This window comes from Leopardus geoffroyi, chromosome B4 (genome assembly GCF_018350155.1).
Source record: "Leopardus geoffroyi isolate Oge1 chromosome B4, O.geoffroyi_Oge1_pat1.0, whole genome shotgun sequence".
Classification (NCBI taxonomy): domain Eukaryota; kingdom Metazoa; phylum Chordata; class Mammalia; order Carnivora; family Felidae; genus Leopardus; species Leopardus geoffroyi.
In genome coordinates, this window is record NC_059341.1 from 21479933 (window position 1) to 21502784 (window position 22852).

General features: G+C 43.2%; 1 protein-coding gene across 9 annotated transcripts in view; it reads left to right on the forward strand.

Moving 5' to 3' along the window:
* Window positions 1-16082: 16082 nt before the first annotated feature.
* The window catches only part of MSRB2 (methionine sulfoxide reductase B2), a 33701-nt gene continuing 26931 nt past the window's right edge, over window positions 16083-22852 (forward strand). For all 9 annotated transcript variants that reach the window (XR_006708573.1, XR_006708574.1, XR_006708575.1 and 6 more), the window contains exon 1: window positions 16083-16258. Coding sequence is in view for 2 of the 9 variants with exons in the window: in XM_045462831.1 (XP_045318787.1) it covers window positions 16141-16258 (118 nt within the window). In the remaining 7 variants the exon portion in view is untranslated. The remainder of the gene's footprint in view (window positions 16259-22852) is intronic.

Consider the following 22852-nt stretch of genomic DNA (forward strand, 5'->3'; position numbering starts at 1 on the left):
AGAGAGAAAGAGAGAGACACAGCATGAGTGGGGGAGGGGCAGAAAGAGGCAGAGAAAGAATCCCAAGCAGCCTGCACACTGTTGGCACAGAGCCCGATGGGACCCCATCTCAGGAATCGTGAGCAGTCAAGAGTTGGTCAAATAACTGACTGAGCCACCCAGGCACCCCCTGATCCTTTCGATGTATGAAACTGGGGACAACGTCAGCCTCTCTGGCCCTCATTTGACTAAAATGGAAATGGAGAAGTTGAATCTGGTGACTTCTAAAGACACCTCAACTCTACCATTCAACCCGATTCTTGCACAATGTTGGGACTATACTATGGGTTCGAGTGTTTAATTTTAGAAGTTCAGATTATTGCATCTTTAAAACATTATTTCAGGTGACTCGGGTCGTGATCTCATGGTTCACGAGTTTGAGCCCTGCGTCGGGCTCTGTGCTGACAGCTCGGAGCCGGGAGCCTGCATCAGCTTCTGTGTCTTCCTCTCTCTCTCTGCCCCCTCCCCCTGCTCACGCTCTGTCTCTCTCTCGCTAAAAACAAAAACAAAACAAAACATTATTTCATGAACTGTAGTGGATTGACTACTCCCTAGCTTGGCTGTGGGGTGGGTAGGGTGGATAGGTTTGAGGGTGGGTTTCACTTTGACCATGACTAAATTCAGAGTGTAGACCACAAAGTCCGGCTACCTGCTTGAGATCAAGGCACTTTCCTAGATTGGAAAGTGAATTGGAAGGCTTGGGACCGTCAGGAAGCTTGACCTGGTGTTCCTCGGCCTTGTCTAAGAAAAAGTCAGAGTTTGATGACTACTCTTGAACAGTGGGAAATCAGAGCATGTTCATACGGACATAAGCATGGAACTAGGAGGGAAATAAGGCAAGCAAGTTTTCTGCCGGCTACGTTGACCCGGGCTTTGTAAACCTAGATGTTTATATGTTCTGTGTGCATCAGTCCCTCTCTGATTTCTCTTAAGCAAAATTCTAGTGTATACAGACTTACTGCCACATATAACTTTTCTGTAGCTGCCAAAATTCCATTTGGCATAGAAGCAAATCTCAAGTCACTCTTATTAGAGAGAGTTAACAAAAGAAGGAACTGGACATAGAGAAGAAGAAAGGGGCCAAAACCGAAAGAACCATCGACACATTTATTCAGCACCACCTTAGGAAGATGAATGAACAAACGAAAATATAGGATTCCTTCCCCCCGAACACGAAGGTTTGTATGTCTCAACACCCCTGAGCTGATTTTTGGTTCTGGTCACGATGAGCTAACAAGAATCAGAGTGGCCCTTCTAACACAAAAACTGTCAAACTGAACAAAATATGTAGGGCAACAATTTCAGGCAGTGGACAATGGACACCACAAAATCGTGATCTTTGAAAGAAAGGAAACTGCGCATGCACCTTGCAATCTGCCCGATGGCACCTTCCAAACTATGGCACAGCAAACGGGACCCCAACAGCAGGAATGGTGTCCCTGGGCTGAGGAAGCAGAGGTCAGGTTCAAGGACGTTAAAGTGGAGATGGGCGGATAAAATGCGATAGAGGAGGGAGCTTCACGGAGAAGCGGCTCCAGAAATCTTGGATTTTCAAAGGGTCCTCTTGAGTTTTTGGCTGTGGTCTACACTGCGTATGTGCAGGGTGAGAGCTTGGGGGGGCAGAGACCCTGTCTGAGCAGGACAGAGTCACCATCCGCCATGCAGGGCTGGAAGATTTTGGACTTCCAACCACCCAGGGGGGAGAGAACTTCCTGAACATTGAGCCGAGAGCTTAGAAAGGCCACATGTAGAGCAAGGACAGCCCGACCCCTGCCCTAACAGAGCCTAAAACAAGTCTCAGCAGGGTCGAACTGATCCATCTGCAAACCAACTGAATGCCAGAAGTGAACCCACCACTCTTTAAAGAAAAACATCAAAATTCATCGCTAAGTAGCATTTTCAAAGTACGTAATTAAAAAAAAAAAATCGCTAGATGTGGATGCGGCAGAGAAAAGTGACTCATAAGTGGGAGGAATAAAAAGTTAATAGGAACAGACCCAGAGATGGCCATGCTGGAATTACGAGAACGGGTATTATAAATTTGTTCAAAATTTATGAACATGAAAAGATGAACACGAGATACAGATATGGAATCTCGGACTAAAAATGAAAACTATAATAAAAAGAAGCCAAATGGAAATAATTGATCTGAAAAAGAAGATATCTAAATCTAAACGTAACTATAATATAATAAATATAACATAATATGATTTTATACTATAAACTGTATTGGTTTAACAGCAGACTAGACACTGCACAAGAAAAAGCCAATGAACTTGAACACAGGATGATAGAAATTTTCAAAGCAGAAGCACAGAGAGAAAGAAGGATTTTATTTTAAGTTTATTTATTTATTTTGAGAGAGACAGAGAGCAAGCAAGCACATGGGAGGGAGAGAGAGAGAAAGGGAGAGACACAGAGAGAGAATCCCAAGCAGGCTCTGCATTGTCAGCACGGAGCCCGACATGGGGCTCAAACTCACAAACCGTGAGATCGTGACCTGAGCAGAAATCAAGAGTCAGATGCTTAACTGACTGAACCACCCAGGTGCCCTGAGAAAAAAAGGACTTTTTGAGTTAACTTAAACAGAGCCTCAGTGACCTGGGGAATGCATCAAGTTATCTCATATACATATAATAAGAGCCGAAAAAGAAGAAGAAAGTGAGAGATTGAGACAGGAAAAAACATTTGAAGACACAATGGCTGAAAAAAATTCTGATCTTGTGGAGAAATTTCAACCCAAAGGGTCAAGAATCTCAACAAACCTCATATAGAACAAACATAGTGGTAAAGACACCCACATACATCATAGTCAAAATGCTGAAAATCGAATCTTAAAATCAGCTGGTGAATATAATACACTGTGATAAGGATGTATATGGCCATGTCTAGGGCAACCATTAAAACATAAAACAGAGAGGTATAACCTGAAAAGCCAGCATGGGAAGAAAGATCGGTACCAAAGAAACACACAAACAAAAAACTGAATTAAGAAAATTGGAGAATGAGATAAAAATGAAACAAACAAAAAAATTGGATAATTGGAAAACAAATAGCTCTCCCTCTGCCAACTGTAATGGTTCCTGGGGGTAGCTCAGTTCCGGTGGGAAAAGCCCTTGGAAACATTGTTAGGTTCACGAAACCACGTAAACAGAGCAGCACACAAAATCAATAGTTATATCTATGATAATTACATACTAATTAATTCTAATTAATTAATTCTAATATTGAATTAGCATGAGTGAGTTTCTAATAATTCCCATGGACTCTCTAGTACACCAAAGAAATTTATAGGAGCTTCTTTCCTAACAATTTCGATAAGAAGCTTGGGAATCTGCCCTGCCTCAGACAAAATATATCTTAAGACTAAGAGCTATTCCCCCAATAATCGAGGTATTTCTGATTCTGTGTCCGGGAGTTCTACTGTGGCTGCTGGGAGATGAAAAGCTCTGGTTGTCACCTTTTATTTAAGTTGCCTGGCTTAATGATTCTGATGCTCCAGCTGCCTGCAGGAGGCAGCGGAAGATATTAAACTTGGAGCCACACAGACCTACCGTTAGGGTGTCGAACAGTCCTCTACGTGAACTCTGAGATCACCCAGCAGTTGGGCTGGAGAGAAACACAAAGAGCCAGGTGCAAATGTCCTCGGTGAATGGGGGAGAGTGACCTGAAGGTTGACAGATGGCAGGACTGAGGAACAGGTCATGGGTATTGTAGACGTCAAGTAACCCGAGCCTCAAAGCAGGAGTTTGTTTATGGTAGAATGAGTTACACAGGGCACATTGGAAGGGAAGCCGGGGGAGGAAGAGTTTGGGCACGGTGAAATCAGCTTAGGGGAGAGACTAACAGAATGGAAGAGGCTTCGTTCTGTTTGTTTCCTTTGATTTTCCTTTTGCGTTTACTCACGTTCTGTAGAAATCGTCATTCTGCCCGGGCTGTGCTGAGGAGGAACCCAGTACGTTCTTCTGTTGTTCACAGCAGCGCAGGACGCGGGACACTGGTGGCTTTGAAGGGGCAGCCAGTGTCCAACGGGAGAGAACTGAGACCCTTGTGCGGACTCACCCTCTTCGGTTTGGGAGACAGCCCTTCTCTGCCAACACAGCGGAGGGCTCCGGGTTTCACGTATCGGGGCAAGTTCTTTCTTTGCAGATAATGCCTCGGATTTCATTCCATCACCGCTGCTGCTCCAACACGAGCAACTTGACCTCCGCGTACTTTGTTATCTCCATCTATTAAGTGTGGAACGGGAGATTTACAAGGCACCCAACTGGTGGGGAGTCTCATGAGACTAAGTCGTCACAAAGACTTTTATGTCATGTGCGATAAAACAGAATTAGGAGTCCGTCTCTCCAGCTTTTAAAAGCAATGTGTAATGAAGTCAATGCACCATTTTACAATGGCTAATAAAATCTAATTTAAATACAAACTTTAGTTATTTACGAAATTGAAGGAAGCGCCAATGACTAAGGTTTTGTTTTTAACTTTACTCGAACCGCAAGAACACTGTTTTCTCGCTCCTTCGTGACCTCTGGAGAGTCGTAAAAGCCAAGACAGTAGCTGCGTCAAGAATGTTGCAAGTCTATTACGGTTTCTGAAGGTGGTTTTTACTCCATAATCTTGGTAGTATTTCTAAAGAGGCGTTAAACACAAGCACCGGACCCTTTCATCGGCTTGGTGACTGATCTCCTTGATTTCCTGGTGGAATTCAAGATGCTTCACGTTTTAAAACTTCACCATGGCCATCAAATTAAGGAAAAGCATTTACTCAGCTCCTAATTTTTCCTGGGGTAGAACTTCAGTCCTGGAGTGTGAATTGGACTTTTATGACTTGCTGAAGGTGATGTCGAGTCGTCCCTATCACGAGCTCTGGGAACATCCCGACTCAGGTCGCCGCAGACCAAAAGCCGATCAACAGGCAAAGGCGAGCCCAGCTATGCGATTATTTCCCAAACCCAACGTTTTGATGCTTTTGTTTTGCTTTTAAATGTGGCCAAATCCGGACGCCCCTGAGCTCGTGAGCAAAACTAAAACAGATACACGCATGGATGTGGAACAGCAGACAACCTCGCTCACACTCAGACATAACACAACTCAATCAGGCTCAGCTGTCTGCATGGCAAAGGTCCTACAAGAGAGGCTTTGCACAAAGCTTCGGAGGTTGAGAAACCCAGGGCTGTGTGGAATAATTTGTTCTTAGTTTGTTTTTTTTTTCCCCCCATGGTTCTGATTTTTTAAGTGTAGAGGATTACCCATTGCCTGGAGCTCATTAATCACGGGAGCTTTTGATTATGAAAAGTGCAATCCAAAAGATAGTAGTCTGAGGACTTGGCAGAGAGGTTCTATGCCCATCCCTTAAATGTGCCAGAACACCCTGAACTCTGCCAACTGTGATTACACTTGGCATTAATTGAAGATGCCGAGAGCTATAAGCCTTCCTGAATTTTGCCACCTGGAGCAGATTAAAATCTGGGTCCTGCCCGTGAGGAGGTCTGAGGGATTGGGAATACAAGGCTGTTTTAATCTTTTCCAAGTCAGGCTGTTTAGAAATATCCATACATCAAATGTTCACGGATCTCATACAATTTCCTTCTCATGGGAGAATGCAATTACCAGTAACATGAAGTGGGATTAGCTTGTTGTGGTGAGCCATCTGGAGAGAGGAGATTCACCAGCCCCGGGAAATATGTTCAGAGATTTGCCACCATGATTTTGAAGGAGTTGCCGAAGGTGCTCAAAGGCACAATGATGTTTCCTCTGAAAGCCTTGTTCGGTTGACCCAATTAAAATGCAATGGGAGGAAAATCTAGACCTCCCTCCTTGCTGAAATATTCTTCTGCCCCAGAAGGGTGATACTTGGGTTTTAAGGACTGGTTTGAGTACTTGTAAAGCTACCACAACAAACAAACAGCAACAACAACAACAACAAACAATGGAAACTGTCCTAAAACTGTAATGTATATGGATAAACAGGAATGCTCATAAAAAGGAAAGGGAGTGGAAGGAGGGACTAACAGGGAAATCACTCTGAGTCAGAATTCAGCTCTCTGGATCATTCTAGAGTGTCAGGTAAGGGCTGGCTCCCTTGAAGAGCATAGAAGTGAATTTAGATTAGGATTCTGAGGAGCACAGAAGGCAAAGAAAGCCTTCGTGTTTTCACAGGGGAAAAAAATGAATCAGCATAGTCTGGGGATAGAGACAAGATGGCACAGATCAAAGGCCAACCCAAAGTTCCCTGGACCGACACAGGCCATCTGAAATGATGCCAGTCCTCTCCCTCCAGAGGCAGAATTGAACCTCAGTGAAAAAGTAAGTGCCAGTCACACCAATTTGGCCAGGAAATTTTTACGATATGGGGGCAGAACCAGAAAAGTCAGGAAAATCACAGATTATTGGGGCGCCTGAGTGGCTCAGTCCGTTGAGCTTCGGCTCAGGTCATGGTCTTGCATTCATGGGTCCGAGAGTTGCATCGGGCTCTGTGCTGACTGCTCTGAGCCTGGAGCCTGTTTCGGATTCTGTGACTCCCTCTCTCTCTGCCCCTCCCCTGCTCACACTCTATCTCTCTCTGTCTCTCAAAAAATAAAATGTTGGGGCGCCTGGGTGGCGCAGTCGGTTAAGCGTCCGACTTCAGCCAGGTCACGATCTCGCGGTCCGTGAGTTCGAGCCCCGCGTCAGGCTCTGGGCTGATGGCTCAGAACCTGGAGCCTGTTTCCGATTCTGTGTCTCCCTCTCTCTCTGCCCCTCCCCCGTTCATGCTCTGTCTCTCTCTGTCCCAAAAATAAATAAACGTTGAAAAAAAAAAAAAATTAAAAAAATAAAAAAAAAATAAAATAAAATGTTAAAATTTGTTTAATGTACAAAATCTTATAAAGGAAAATAACAGATTATTTTAAAATTGGTTTTATTAATTATTTACCATCCTCACAATTAAAATTACTGACAAACTACACATGGTGTCTTCTTCAATTTATAAATAAATTATGATACATCCAAATAACAGGGAAGCCATTAAAATTATGATACATAGCTACATCGATTGATTTTGAGCAATATACATAAAAGCTTCTAGACTTATTTGGTGAGACTATCATAAATTTGATGTTAAAACCAGCCAACGACGCCACGAGAAAGGATGACAACAAAGTAAACTCAATTTTGAATATAAATGTGAAAATCCTAAATAAAATATTGGCAATCTAACAATGTGTAAAAAAATATGTCACCACCAAGCTGAGCTGATCTCAAGATTTCAATGATGGTTTGCTACTGGTAGAAAAACTATTACTGTAATATTAACTGTAATATACGGTACTATTAACATAGTAAAAAAGAAAGGCCACATGATCATCTCACTAGATACAGGAAAGCCAACAAATAAAAGTCAACACTCATTCAGGATAAGAACTCTTAGTATCCTAGGGATAGAAAGGAGCATTTCCATCCTAGTAAAGATTACCAAAAATTTACAACAAACGTCATGTATATTGGAGAAATGTCAGAAGTATTTCTTCTAGAGTCAGAACAAAAAAAGGTGCCTGCTGTCAATATATCTGTCCAACATTTATGAAGGTCTAAACCAGCACAATAAGAAACTAAAGATATAAAGACTAGAAAGAAAGAAAGATGATATAACTATAAGATTGTTTTCATAGACAATTCGAGAAACTCTTCAAGACAAACTACTGAATATAAGAAGAACCTTTGGAAAGATTACTGGGTAAAATATTGATATGCCAAAATTACATTCAAATATACAAACAGTAAATAATGAGAATATGTAATTAAACATACAATAGCCACCAAAGCTACCAAGTTTCTTGTAGCAAACAAAGTATGGCAACACTTCTACTGATAGTAACAGAACACTATGAAAAAATACAAAAGAAAACCTAAATAAATGAAGAGCTACGTTACTTTTATCAATATTATCAAAAATAGAAATTGTCTACCCCTTAGTTTATAAATTCAATGCAATTCCAACCAACATTCCAACAGAGATATTTTCATGCAGTTAAATACATGGAAGGCGATTCTGTATTTTACTTAGATGAACGAAAAGCCAAGAAAAGCCAATACATTTTTGAAGAAAGGAGATTTATATTTGCTAAATTAAAGCTTAATATAAAATTATAGTATTGGACAAAATAAAATGACAGTGTTGAAACAGTGTGATATTGGTATGGAGATAAACATATAGGCCAGTGGAACAGAACAGACTCTTTAATAAATGGTTTAATAAATGAACATTTAGGGGCGCCTGGGTGGCTCAGTCGGTTAAGCGGTTGACTCTTGGTTTCAGCATGGGTCATGATCTCACGCGTCGTAAGTAGGAGCCCGCACTGGGCTCCTCACTGACAGCGTGGAACCTGCTTGGGATTCTCTCTCTCTGCCCCTCCCCTGCTCGTGCTCTCTCTCTCTCTCTCAAGACCAATAAATAAACTTAAAAAAAAAATGAACATTTATAAGTAGTTCTGACAATTGACTTTCCGTGTAGAAAAAGACAAAATTAGACCCTTACTTCATACGCAGAAGTTAATTTCAAGAGGGCCAAAAACTCAAATGTGAAAAATAAAACTTTAAGCTTCAGAAGATAACATAAGAGAATGTCATTATTACAAAAGACCCATTCAAATAAATGAGATAGATTTTTAAAAGCCATACAGGTAAAATTTGAAAACAAAATATAAGAAAAGCAAGTGGGAACAGGGTATATACAGTATGATTGCAACCGTGTATACTGTTTGTGGAATATTAGACCCACCCAACCCATGAACATAAGGGGATAAACACATAAGAGGATATAAACAAACTCTAAAGGTATAGGTAGATCATTTGACTACTTAAAAGTGAAAACTTCCGGGGGCGCCTGGGTGGCGCAGTCGGTTAAGCGTCCGACTTCAGCCAGGTCACGATCTCGCGGTCCGTGAGTTCGAGCCCCGCGTCGGGCTCTGGGCTGATGGCTCAGAGCCTGGAGCCTGTTTCCGATTCTGTGTCTCCCTCTCTCTCTGCCCCTCCCCCTTTCATGCTCTGTCTCTTTGTCCCAAAAAAATAAATTAAAAAAAAAAAATGTGAAAACTTCCGTACAAAAGATATGAGCAAAGTAAACATCCAATTCACATTATGGGAGAAAACAATTGAAACCCGTACAATCACAAAACAAATCGGTATGCCTAATTACAAAGAATTCTAACGAGCTTTAACAGAAAGAAAAACAATCTAAAAGAAAAAGAGACCAGAACGCACCCAATTCACAGACAGAAGAAACTCAGTGGGTAGTAAAGGTCTGAAAAGATTCTCAACCCCATTAACAACCCAGGAAATGAAAATTAAAAATTAATGAAACCCCATTTTGTACCCATTACATTGGGAAAAATTAGTAAATCGCGTAATACTAAATGTTGACGAAGATGTGGGGAAACAGGGGCTGGTACACGTTGGTACCACCACTCTGAAGAGCGATACGGAAGGCCTGAAAAAGCTGAAGGTGCATTGTTCTTCCGTCTAGCAATTTCACTTCTAGATGTCTAGACTAGAGAAATCCCACACGAACAGGGTTTGTACAAAGTTATGCATTCGTAGCAGGGTAGCATGGTTTGTAATAGCTGCAGAATGAAAACATCCTATGTTCTCTAAGTAGAATAACGAATATCCTCTGGTTTATCGATACAATATATTCTATACAGCAGTTGAAGGAATGAACTAAATCTATATTTGTCTATCTATCTCCATACATCTTTAAAAAATAAAATACTGAGTGATAACATCAAGTTGTCAAAGCGTACCAACAATACGACACTTCTTACGTGAGATTGAAAAAGACCCTAAACGATAGTTTAAAGGGTTTTAGGATACAGTTATTTGTAACCCCGAGAATGGTTCCCAACCGAGGGTGAATTTGCCCCCAGGGGACATTTGTCAATGTCACAACTGGAGGAGGATGCTACTGGCCTCTAGTGGGTAAGAGGCCAGGAATGCTATTAAATACTCTACAATGCATTCATTGAATAACCGTTTCCCACCCTCCCTCCAACACACATCAATGGATTATTTGTCCCCAAATGTCTGAAGTTCTGAGGTTGAGAAACCTTGCTCTAAACCCATCCTATCCAAATGATATAACTGAGAATGGGGTGGGCAGTACAGTTACCCAGGTTGGGGAGGAGTTTAGTCTTTAATGAAAAATCAGAGTACAGGTCGAGGAGAAAGGGAAGTATTTAAAACATATTAACCAAAGTATATATGAAAAAGATTAAAAGAATATATACCACGTATTACCAGTAAGATTTCTGAGATAGTGCTTAAGAATTTTTTTGCACACCTCTATTTTCTAATTTATCCAAAGGAATATGAGCATTTGTAAAATTAAGAAGAAAATCCTTTGAAAGTCCAAAAACTATCTTTTCACCAAAAACAGTATCTTCTCCAAAATTTTATGCTTCAGAACACGGTTTCACAGCGCACGCATTTACGTGTTATTATTCTTGGGTATCACCTATTTTGTTTTCTACCTTTCCCCTCGACATTATTTCACAGAGATCATGCCATAAACCCAGATAATCCTCATATTTGATGTTTTAATGGCTAGATAATGTTTCACTGTATTTCTATGTCAAGATTTATGCAGCCATTTCCTGGCTGTGGATGATTTTAGCCTCTTCTACTATTGTGAAAAGCATAGCTATAAACACCTTTGCAAAAATTGGGTACTTCCCCCTTCTTGAACTCTCTCCTTAGGATTTGCTCTCCAAAGCAGATGTGCCAAAGTTCGGTGATCTTCATGTTGTCGGATTTCTTTCCGGAAAAATGATGCCACGTACTAATACTCAGTGTATGAGTATACCTGAGTCCCCAAAGGACAATTAACTTTGGTTTAAAAAACCTGCCATTAATAATTTAATATGTATAAAATTGTATATTAGGTTATTGTAGTTTGCAATTCTTTAATTATTAGGGAAGCTAAACAGCCTTCCCAGCGTCAGTTCACTATTTGTATTTTCCCTTGTGCAAACCATCTGCTCTACGCTTTTACCATCTGTCCAGTCAGATCTGAGTTTGCCCATATAGATAATATTAATTTCCCTTATATTATAATAGTAAATGTTTATAAGTTATTACAATGCTCCCCTGTTGTTTTCCTTTTTATTTTTCCGATTTGGGACTGTGATGGTTCCTGTGATGGTGTCAGTTTGGGCTATGAGACACCCACATAACTAGTTAGACATTATTTCTGGGTGTGTCCCCTAGAAAGGGCGATTCTAGACGAGATTAATGTTTGAATTGGTGGGCTGAGTAAAGGCAGTGACTCTGTCCAGCGTAGGCCAGCATCCAATCACTAGAGGCAGAGGAATGTTGACTTGTTCTCGGCCTGACTCCTTGAGCTGGGTCAAACCCTCAGCACATCTGCTTCTGAACGCTCTCCATCTCTCAGGACTTGAACTACAGGCTTCCTGGTTCTCCAACCTGTAGATTTTTCAGTCTCCATAATTACATGTGCCAATCCCTTCAAATAAGTTTTTCTATATTATATACATCTCCCATTGGTTCTGTGTCTCTGGAGAGCCCTCACTAATACAGGAATTAATCATTTATTGTTTTGAATTTTGTGGTCAATATGTATGCATTTTAAAGTTGTTTTAATCTTTTACATTTATTTTGAGAGAGAGTGAGCATGTGCGAGGAGGGAAGGGGCAGAGAAAGAAACAGAGAGAATCCCAACCAGGCTCCATGATATTAGCACGGAGCCCAATGCAGGGCTTGAACTCATGAGGCGTGAGATCATTACCCGAGCCAAAATCAAAAGTCAGATGCTTAACCGACTGAGTCAGTCACCTCCAGTAGGTATGCATTTTAATTTTCCTGTACCTGAACCTGTTGATATTTGCATTGGTTCATTGGAAATTCCTTTGACTGCTTCTATTGCCTCAAAGCCTTTTTTTCCCAAATGGATATGTATAGTCTTGCTTTGTTTCATAGATATATATGTATATACGCATGTATATGACACTAAATTTAACTCAAAAATGATTTCTTTTGGTTGGAATAAATTATCATTCTAAACCTTAGACTCTATGGTTATTTTCCTGTATTGATGGTCACTTTGCCCCAAACACAGCTTGAATAATTTTATATCCCATTGTTTATAATGGCTTAAATATATATTGATTTGAAGAGTCTCTATGTATCTCCCAGGCCTCAGTTTGGATTAGCCCATTTTGATAGATACCATTTCCTAAAAAGGCATTGTAGTATATGGTATAGCCATATATTATTACAAAAGCATTTTTTCCCCACACTTATTTTAGTTGTTTGGTCAATTTCAACAAAGTAACCCGATGGAATTATAAATGATATTGCTTAAATCTATAAATTAACTTGAATGTTATTTTAATCTTCAGCTTTCTGGTCAGCAGGAGCTTATAACGTTCCATTTTTCACCAAAAATCATATGGTTACAGACTTACGAGAGTTCAGATACCATTCAATTTCGAGTTCTAGGCCACCCTGCCCTGCACTTGTGCCGTTTTACAAATCATCAAATCAAGGCCCCCAAACCTGTATCTGGTTAGGGAGACGCTGAAGACAAGTCCCAGGGTCTATCTCATTCTGCTTTTCTATCACACCATTTATTCACTCGCTCCCTTTAATACTTTAAAATGTCTACGGATGTTAGTTGGAAACATCCCAGTTGGTTCATTTCTAGGACTTTTCTAGATTGCCATAGGGAAAAAATGGGCATGGATACTGAACTTGAGGCATGTGTTTTGTTCAATGGGGAGAAAATGCACACAGCTTATTCCATTTCCTCATACCTAAATGGTTTGGTCGTGTTTGTTTTGTTTGTTTGTTTGTTTGTTTGATTTGTTTTTTTCTTCATGGGGAAAGCAAACTGGCTTTTGAGCTGATCTCCCATTTTCTGGGTCACTCTATCTTTTTAAGGGTTTTATTGTGAACAATAGTTTCTTATTTACTACAGTCTACAGGCAAGTATAGAGATAGACAAAGAGATAAAGTTACAGAATCTTGCCTTTCCAAGAGATTCTCACAATCAAATGCAGAACACCAGATACAGAGTGTATCAGTTCCACACAACAGAGAATCCAAATAGCAGTGGTTTAAAGAAAAGATGGACTTGTCTCTCATGTAATGAGAAATCTGAAGACAGGCAATCCATTACATTGGTTACACAGCGTCATCAGAGACCCAGGCCAACTTACGGACTTTTACTCTGATATCAGGGTGTGGGACTCATGAACATTTATATCAGGAGATTGCTAGTGTGCTAGCCATCATCACTAATTTGCAGGACAGAAAGAAAAGGAAAAGCAGAAAGCCAATGCCAGCCAAGTTAGCTCTTCTGTAACTGGTTTTCCTGGAAGTCTTCCTATGATGTCCGCTTTTTGTCATTGCGCACAACTGCATCAAATGACCGCCACTAGCAACAAGGGAGCTGTTGGGTGAAACATTTTAGCCAGGCACTTTGCTCCCCTCAGTAAAATCAAACATCTTTCTGTAAATAAAGAGAGGAGAATGGATATCAGACAGGCAGCTTGTAGTCTCTAGCGCTCAGTATATGAGGTAAAACATTACCTAGGATTTTCTTTAGACCAGGGTTTCCATTTGGCTAATGAGAAATTGGCGCATGGTCGTCATGGTTAAGTTGGACTTAGAGAAATGGTCGAGGGCAGAGGGGGCATTTCAACACAAGAAAGGGCCTGAGCAAAGAGTCCTCATAGCAGGTGTATGGGAGAATGGCAGTAGCGAGGGAGGGAGGCCCTCCATGTTTTGGAATGTCTTTCCAAAGTGAGAGTGGGGGGCGCACGGAAGTGCAGGGGTGGATTGGTTAGCAACTCTGCTTACCAATCAGTGTTTTCCTCATTACATCTTCATAGCAGTAATTAACATTTATGAAAACCAACTATTTCCCAGAGGATTTCTAAGTGTTTCACTATGCATTGTCTCTAATCCTTGCAATATCCCCAGTTTAGGGATAAAGAAACTGGATATTTGACCAAGGTCATGCATCTCAGGAATGTAAGATACCCAGAACTGGGTCTTAGGCCAGTTTACGATGTCACAATGTTAAATTTATTTCTTGGGAATAAACTTCTTTATTGGGATGGGATGGTAAAGATGAGCGGGTTACCCTTCTGCTATTTCTTGATAGTTTCTAAAATCTAAACTTGAGGGGGACTTTACAAACTCTTCAACTAACCAGCAGAATGACCATGGACAAGCGACTTAATCTCCCTGACTGAGTCAAATACAAAACCAGTCAGACATTACAAGAAAAGAACACTACAAACTGCTATCCCTCATGAACATGAATGCAAAAGCTCTAAACCAAATTGTTAATAGAATCACATAAATAAAAATTTTTTAAATGCAATCCATATTTTCTGATCCAGCATATATACGTGTGTATAGAGATCTACACCTGTACCTTTGTCTATACATCCTGGATTCATTCTTTTATTTATTTATTGTCATTTTGGAAGATCTACCTAGGAGGTTCCCACCAGCGAGTTACGCGCCATGCGGTTTTGAAGGAGAATGAACAAGGCTGAAACTTACAATGCTGGGCTAGCGAAGATTAAAAAGAAAAAAGAAAAAAGAAAAAAGGCTTCAAATGCAGTGGTATGGTTTGTTAGCTTTGCCACCATTTCTGAGTTGAAATTGTGCAGCAAAAGCTCAAAAAGATGCACAGGGTTATTGGAAACTCATTTATCAAAATTCAAAAGGAGGAAGGGGAAATGGCAGGAGAAATCTCAGAGAATACAGAAAGCTGCTGCATTTTGAGTAAAACATACACTAAACAGTACATCCAAGCGCTCTGCAGGTAGAGATTGGAGGAAGGGAGGTGCTTGGTGCTAAATGTACCTACCAGATGCTATTTAGTATAGTACCTTTCATGTGGAAAGTCTAAGAAGTAGGAATTTTTGGCATTGGGAGGTGTGTGTGCGTATCTATCTATATCATCTATATCTATATCTTTATATCGCTATCTCTATCTCATCTATATCTATCTATCTAGCAAGAAAATCTCAGGAACATCCTTCTGACTTCTCTTCTTGTCTCCCACTTGGTGACACCTGGCTTTGGGAAGCCACACTTCTAATCCCGATTCCTACCTACTGGTTGGTTGTGTGATGTTGATAAACCACTAGCCACACTGGCCCCATTTTCCCCGTGAACAACCAACGTTAAAGTAAGTGGCCAGATGATCTTGCAAGTACTTTCTAGCTCTAAACTTAGGCATGGCCTAAGTGAGTGATCTCGGCCACTTGGATCCCAAGCACCCGGCATACTTAAAGTAATCTCATTTGAATACAAATTGTATGTGTACAATCTTATAACATGGCAAACAAAACACCGGAAAAATTACATCACTGGAATTATCCAAAACAAGGTTGGTCACTTTAACATTGCAGTGCTGTGACGTCTTTGATAATATTATTTACCCAAGAGAAAAGAAAGCACATATGCATACAAAGATTTGTACAGGAATGTTCCTAGCAGCTCTATTTCTAATAGGGGAAAACTGGAAACAATATACGTATCTATCAATAGGTGACGAGGTAAGTACATTGTGTAATATACACAATTGGAATACTACTCAGCACGAACAAGGATTCCATTTATAGGCAACTGAAGAAAATGCAGAATAACCTATAGTTCCACAATATATTCAATTCTAGAAAATGCAAAGTAAAACAGATCATTGCGGGGCGGGGGTGGGGGGGTGGGAAGTGGAGTTGGGGAAGGTGGTGGAGGGCAGGGCCAGGGGAGGAGCAGGGAGGGGGTAGGAGCCCAGCGAAGCGTGCGGGCACGCTGGAGCAAGCAGGAGGGGAGAGCGGTGCCAAGGAGAGGGGGCCAGGGAGGGCCCCGAGGAGGGGAGGGCTGTAGGGGCAGGGGCGGGAAAGGGTTAGGAGGCGGGACTTGGGAGGGGGAGGAGCAGGGTGGTGACGGGTGTTGGAGGCGGGGCGCGCGGGGGGAGGCGGGGCGCGCGGGGGGAGGCGGGGCGCGCGGGGGGAGGCGGGGCGCGCGGGGGGAGGCGGGGCGCGCGGGAACTGCGTGCTTGGCTCTGTGCGGCCCGCACGCGGCGTCATGGCGCGCCTGCTCCGGGCGTTCTGGGCCTGGCCCTTCCGAGAAGTAGCCCGGCGGACCGGGGCGGGCCTAGCGGGCAGCGGCGGCGCCGGCACGGGGGCAGGTCACGCGAACTCAGGTAGGCCCCGCTGCCGCCGCCTCCCGGCTTGCGGTTTCACTTCACCCGCCTGAACTTGGGGGTCCGAGTGCTGGTTCTGCACGTGACTCTTCCTTCTAGAGAAACTTCTTGGCTGCGCCCCTGGGTGCTGTTCAGGACAGTGCGTTGTACATTTGGACGGACATGGGTGGGTGTCCCTGAATATTTCCTTGGTAAAATGTCGGGCTCAGGAGCCCCTGACGCTTGTCGCCAGACTCCAGGCAAACGATGCTCCCTCCTGTAATGGCCCGTGATCTGTTACACTGTCCCCCTCTTAAATTCTGCATGCTTCTTTTCCCAGGGGAGAAACGAGCGGTTCAGACTTTGGATGCCTGCGGATTTGCTTCCTGCCCTGCTCTATTTCTATGTGTGTGTCCCAGATCTAGGGAGACGTGTAGGCTAATAACTCGTTCCCCTTTAGACTGATAATCATTGATTGTCAGTGGCTCTGAGACCAGTGAAAAGTGTGTGTGTGATGTGTCTGTGTTTCTTTAACATGCCTTTGGCTCCTCTGTCGGATTGGGACGCATTCGCATGTCATCTTTTAGTTTGGAGTCACCTGTGGAGACCTGTGTCAATTGTATTTCAGATCTATTTCAGGGTGATTTAGTGCTCCCCGTGGATTGCCTTCTTGGGCAACTGCCCAGCTGTCCCATCTCTGAATCCGATTCTGTTATATGCCCATTGAGGAAATTTCAAGATACCTGTCTCCTCTGAAATGTACCAATCACTTGGAATTCTTTCCATCCCCTGAAGTTCTCAAAGTATAGTTTTAAATAAATAAAAGCACAGGCTGCGTGAAGTAGTAGCTGATCCAACATGACTTCCAGGCAAGACCTTCAGCACCCCATGGTGTCTTAGTCAGCCAGTCTGATGATATTTGTTGCATACCTACTGTGTGTCAAGCGTTGGCTTCCTGAGAACCACAGGTGATGGAAACATCACACTTGTGGGCCAGAGCTCTCCTCATTACCTTTTTATAGGATAGTGGTTTCAATGGCAGCTTGGCTTTTATGTTTGTTCTGGTGTTGTCAGAAATAGCCTTGATGAATTGCCTGGGGATCTAACGTCTTCAGCAACGTTTAAAATCTGGCCAGACACCAAAACATAACAGGAGCTTTGTAACTTCTCAGACACCCCCTCCTGGGAATTTATTCTGAGGAAATAATTCAAAAGAACAAAGTTATACGTACAAAAATGTTTTTAACAGCACCACTCTTAAGAACCAGAAGCTGGCCGTAACCCAAATGTCCATCAGTTAAGGAATGCTTAAGTAAACCAGAAAAGTTCAATTCCAAAAACTATTAGGCACCCGTTAAAAATTATAGACAGGTAAGAGTTTGGTGTTGGCATGTTGGGCATGTTCTGAACTTGGTAAGCTTAAGCCTGTGTTTTTCTTCTGTAAAATAATGATAGTAGTAGGGTTACTGTACAGACTAAATGAAAAACATTTTAAACGCTTCATCACAATGACTGGCCCTTAGCATACGGTAAGTGTTAATTATAATTACATAAGCAAATACAAAGGACAAAAGTATAGCTACATTTAACCTACGTTACAGACTTAGGGAAGGTTGAGAGAGCAATGAGATGTCGTTAGTGACAGAAGACGGTTCCACAGCACTGAGATTTCTGCTACGCAAGAGGCAAGGCCCCTATGACTTTGTCTTTGAGATCGTCAAGAGCAAATCGAGAGAGGAAAGTAAGAAGTATCCTGGAGAAAACTGTTGTTTCAGGAAAACATTCTAGAAATGCTCTGCTAGGAAACCATCCTGAGCACTGGTTAAACCAGTCCAGTCACTGGGGTGGGAAAGAAGACTAGTCTGCAAATTACAATGGGCTGGGGATTCTTTTTTGTGCCAGTTCCTAATAGGTTTCCTTAGTCTCGACAAGTCTTTATTGAAACAAGGCCGCCTTGTGTGTGACACTGGGTAGCAGAGCAGCTGTGACCAGAAAGGTGAACAAAACCAGAAGGAGGTAACCAGTATGTGACCATATGACCAAGAGAGGGTGTTAGGTTATTTTATTTTATTTTTAAATGTTTATGTATTTATTTTGAGAGAGAGCGAGAGAGAGCAAGGGCACGAGCAGGGGAGGGGCAGAGCAAGAGAGAGAGAATCTTAGGCTCTGCACTGTCCACGCAGAGCCCAACACGGGACTCTGTCTCGTAAACTGTGAGATCATGACCTGAGCTGAACTCAAGAGCTGGCCGCTAAAGCAGCTGAGCCCACCCAGGTACCCCAAGAGGGTGTTCTTTACAGATGAGAAAATCTAAGCCCACCTCTTGAAATATATTGCCAACAAGAAAGATAACCTGTGCCAATCACAGCACAAAGCGAGAAAAGAACCCAGAGGAATCCACGTGTATCAAAGCATAGTTCAAGGTAAAGCTGTGTAGCTATCTAGCACAATAATAAGAGCCACCAAATCTTTTGGTAGCGAAGATCGCGAGAGAGAACGCAGAGGGAATCTGAAAGACGCATGGTCCCTAAAGGACCAACTTGAGGTGCAGACGACCAGGACTAAGGACAGAAAACACCTCTACACACACTCAAAAGGACCAGAAGCCCAACGTTGAGTCCTCTCTGGCCACCGGTGTCCAAGTGACCTTACTCCTTCCTAAAATGGTCACTGGTTGGGTGTTGTATGTACAGGCGCCTAAATTGCTGTTCGGTGAAACTGCAGTTTACACATAATGCAATTTCCATTCAAACTTTAGTTTCCTAAAGCGTAGTATGTGAATTGGCCGGAGCAGCCACAACAGAATGCCACAGGCTGGGAGGCTGAAACACAGAAATTTGTTTTCTCATCATTCTGGAAGCTGGGAGTTCAAGATCAAAGTATTCGCAGGGTTGGTTTCTCCTGAGAGGCCTCTGTCTTTGGCTTGCAGATGGCCTTGTCTCTGTGCTCACACAGCCCTAGAGTCTCTTCCTCCTCATGTGAGGACACTGGTCAGATTTGGCCCATCCTGTGGCCTCATTTTTAACATAATCACCTCCTTAAAGGCCCCATCTCTGAAATACAGCTATAGAGATTAGGGTCCACCCATATGACCTCATTTGACCTTATCTCTTTAAAGGCCTTATCACCGGGGCGCCTGGGTGGCGCAGTCGGTTGAGCGTCCGACTTCAACCAGGTCACGATCTCGCGGTCCGTGAGTTCAAGCCCCGCGTCGGGCTCTGGGCTGATGGCTCAGAGCCTGGAGCCTGTTTCCGATTCTGTGTCTCCCTCTCTCTCTGCACCTCCCCCATTCATGCTCTGTCTCTCTCTGTCCCAAAAATAAATAAACGTTGAAAAATAAAAAATAAAAAAAAAATAAAAAAAAATAAAGGCCTTATCACCAAATACTGTTACATTCTAAGGTACTGAGGATTGGGACTTGAGCATATGAATTTTGGGAGGACACAGTTCACCCCCTAACACCATGATTAAAGAAACCTCCGTAAGCGATGCAGACCTGATCCTGACCCGAGAGCACCCAGCTGCCCGCTGGCCATTTTGCTATCAAGGCAGGGTCCGTCTTCTCTTGATGGTGTCTTCTAGGCTGCAGATTTACAGTTAAATGTTGCATATTTGGTGCTTGAAGAACAACTAGTCTGAACATTGTTACCTACCCATGAAACCTTTCACACACATTGTGTAAAAGGTACGTACAGATAAGGATTAGAAGAGCCGTGAAAAATGGGGGAGAGGGGCCGAGGGAGGGAGAGAGAATCTTCAGCAGGCTCCACACTCAGGGCAGAGCCCGATGTGTGGCTTGATCCCGTGACCCTGGGATCATGACCTGAGCCGAAATCAAGAATCAGACATTCCACCAACTGATCCACCCAGGCTCCCCAAAAAACGTACTTATTTAGATAAAGGAGTAATTCTTCCGTCTGACAATATAACAAACAAATTTTTAGGCTTTATTTGTTTTTGAGAGAAAGCGTGAGTGGGAGAGGGCAGAGAGAGAGAGAGGGAGACACAGAATTGGAAGCAGGCTTCAGGCTCTGAGCTGTCAGCACAGAGCCTGACGTGGGGCTCGGGCTCAGCAACGGCGAGATCTTGGCCTAAGCCGAAGTCGGACGCTTAACCGACAGGCGCCCCTTTTGTCTAACAATTTAAATCTTAGTTTTAAAGTTTAAGCTAAAAAAATAGGAGAAGGGGAGTGTCTGAAAAGAATTAGTCACTCTAATAGGTGTGGTAAAATACAGAGCTATAGGAGAGGGATCTGGGGGCCCATCCAGGATTCAGACCTTGGGTTCGAAGCTGAAGGGCGGGAGTCCCGCTGAACTTTCTCTCGCTTCTTGAATTCCCTCTTTCTGGTGTCAGCAATTGTATTACATGTGGAAAGACCCTAAGGGCAATGCTTCCAGGAAACAGTAGTGGGTTTTTTTCCCTCTAACCCATTCCACTTCCTCCCCAAAAGGAGAAGGGAAGATAATAGCAACTTTCCAGACTATAAATCTTAGTACCAAAAGTCAGTTCTCGTCTTAGAATTCCACAGAAATAATAAAAGACCTTTGCCAAAGGCAAGAATGTAGGTGGAGTGATGCGGCAGGACAGACACTTGGAGGGTAAGGAGAGCGTTTTATCATGGTGCTCTCCTGCTCCTTTCTATAACCAGTGTCAGTGATATAGCCAAGGGTTCAGGTTTCCCACATTTCCCTCAAAACCAGTTTAGATTCTGGGAGGGAGAATCAAATCCCGCTCTTGCTTTTGCCGTCCTTTTTTTCACTATTTGAGGTGGCCTTTGTGTGACCAGTCCCGGCTTAGGTCACACAGACACGTTGGCCCTGGACAGCTTTTGGATCTTGCCCTTGGTTGAAGGCTTACAAAATATAGTTATACACATCTGTTGGGCTTTTCAAGGGCCTTAAGTAGAATGTCTTCCGCTTCTCTTGTGGTTAAACACATAGTTCCAATTAAAGCCAGTTCTGATCCCACTTGGTCTTAAAACAACCAAAACACCTTTCCCTGCTAACCGCGCCTGAAAAGATTGCACAGTGTTTTCCCCTCACTGGGCGGTTAGGCTGGCATTGCTTTGTAAAAGTCTTTTATTGTCACCTTGAATAGTTATCTAAAGCTTACACCGTCAATAAAATGTTCACAGTTTCATTGTTCTCCTATATTTCATCCACCTAAGGTCAAGGTCCAAAACGGCTCCACAGCTCTCCCCTCTTTCTCCTAAATCATCAACTTACGCTCTTCAGTGGACAATTCCCAACAGCATACTAGGATACTGTGATCTTTCTCCTCATAAAGAGGACTCTCGATCGTACCTTCCATTCCAGCTAACTGCAGAACTCCCGAGGGACCTGTCTGCACTGTCTCCCTTTCCTTCCTCCTCTTCTCTATCAGATCTATTCTAGTCACACACACACACACACACACACACACACACACACACACACACACTCCTCCGCCTAAACTGCCCTTTTTCAGGGCACCAGTGACGGCCACATTGCCAAACCCGATGGTTAATTATCAGTCATCTCTTTCCAGGACGGCACATTCTTGCGGTTTCCTTCCTGCCTCGCTGTCTGCTCGTCCCCATCTCCTCCACCTGTTTATCTTGGGGCGCCTCCAAGTCCAACCCTTGGGCCTCTCTGTTCTTCCCACACTCGCCGACTTGGGGATCTTCCAGGCTCATGGCTTTAAATAACATCATAATGCTGTGAGGAGTCCCAAATTTACGTGGCCACCTTGGGCCTCTCCCCAGTTTCTGCATCCATAAATCCAGCTGCCTGCCTGACGTGTCCACTTGAATATTGAGCTGGCATTTTTATTAACAAGCCTTCAAACCTGCTCCTCCTGTAGGCTTCCCCGTCTTCCCCTGGTCGGACCTAGAGCCTTGGAGTGGTGCCCCTTTGTGTCCTTTCTCTCGTACTTCACATCTGCAAGTCCTCTAGCTCTGCCATCAGAATACAGCTGGCGAGGGACCTCTCTAAGTCTGTCTGCTGCCGCCGCCCTGACCCAGGACTCCTCCCATCTCTCGGCCAGGTTGTTCAAGTGCCCTCTGTGCTGGGTGCCCTGCGACGACCTTTGCCCTGCTTCAATTTTTTTGGTACATCAGCCAGTAACTCTTTTAGGTATGTTAGATCATGTCATGCCTCTGCTCATCTTCCAGTGACTTCTGCACTCAGAATAAAAGCCACCAACCTTAGGGTAGCCTTCAAGGCCCTTGGTGGTATGCCCGCTACCCCATTAGCTCTCTGCTCGCACTTCTGCATATTTTCCTGCTCGCTCCACCCATTCCCCTGGCCTTCCCGCTATTCATCAGACATGCCAGGCACACCCAGCCAGGTTTTTCTCTTGCCTACGTGCTCTTCTAGGTATTCACACGGCATGTTTTCTGATTTCTGTGTGGCAACACCGAACAGTTTGGGGCAGTGAGGAAGAAGAAGTGGAGCAAATAGGGGAGGGCGTTTTGTAATCGGGGACTTTTGTCATCTCTGCTGGAGATAATGGCGGCCTGAGCCAAGGTAGTGGCAGATAAGTGAGGATGAGCAGATCCTAGAGCTATTTAAGAAGGAGAAGCAACAGGGCTTGGTGCATGGAAACGGAAAGAGTCACGGAGGACGGCCTGGCGTT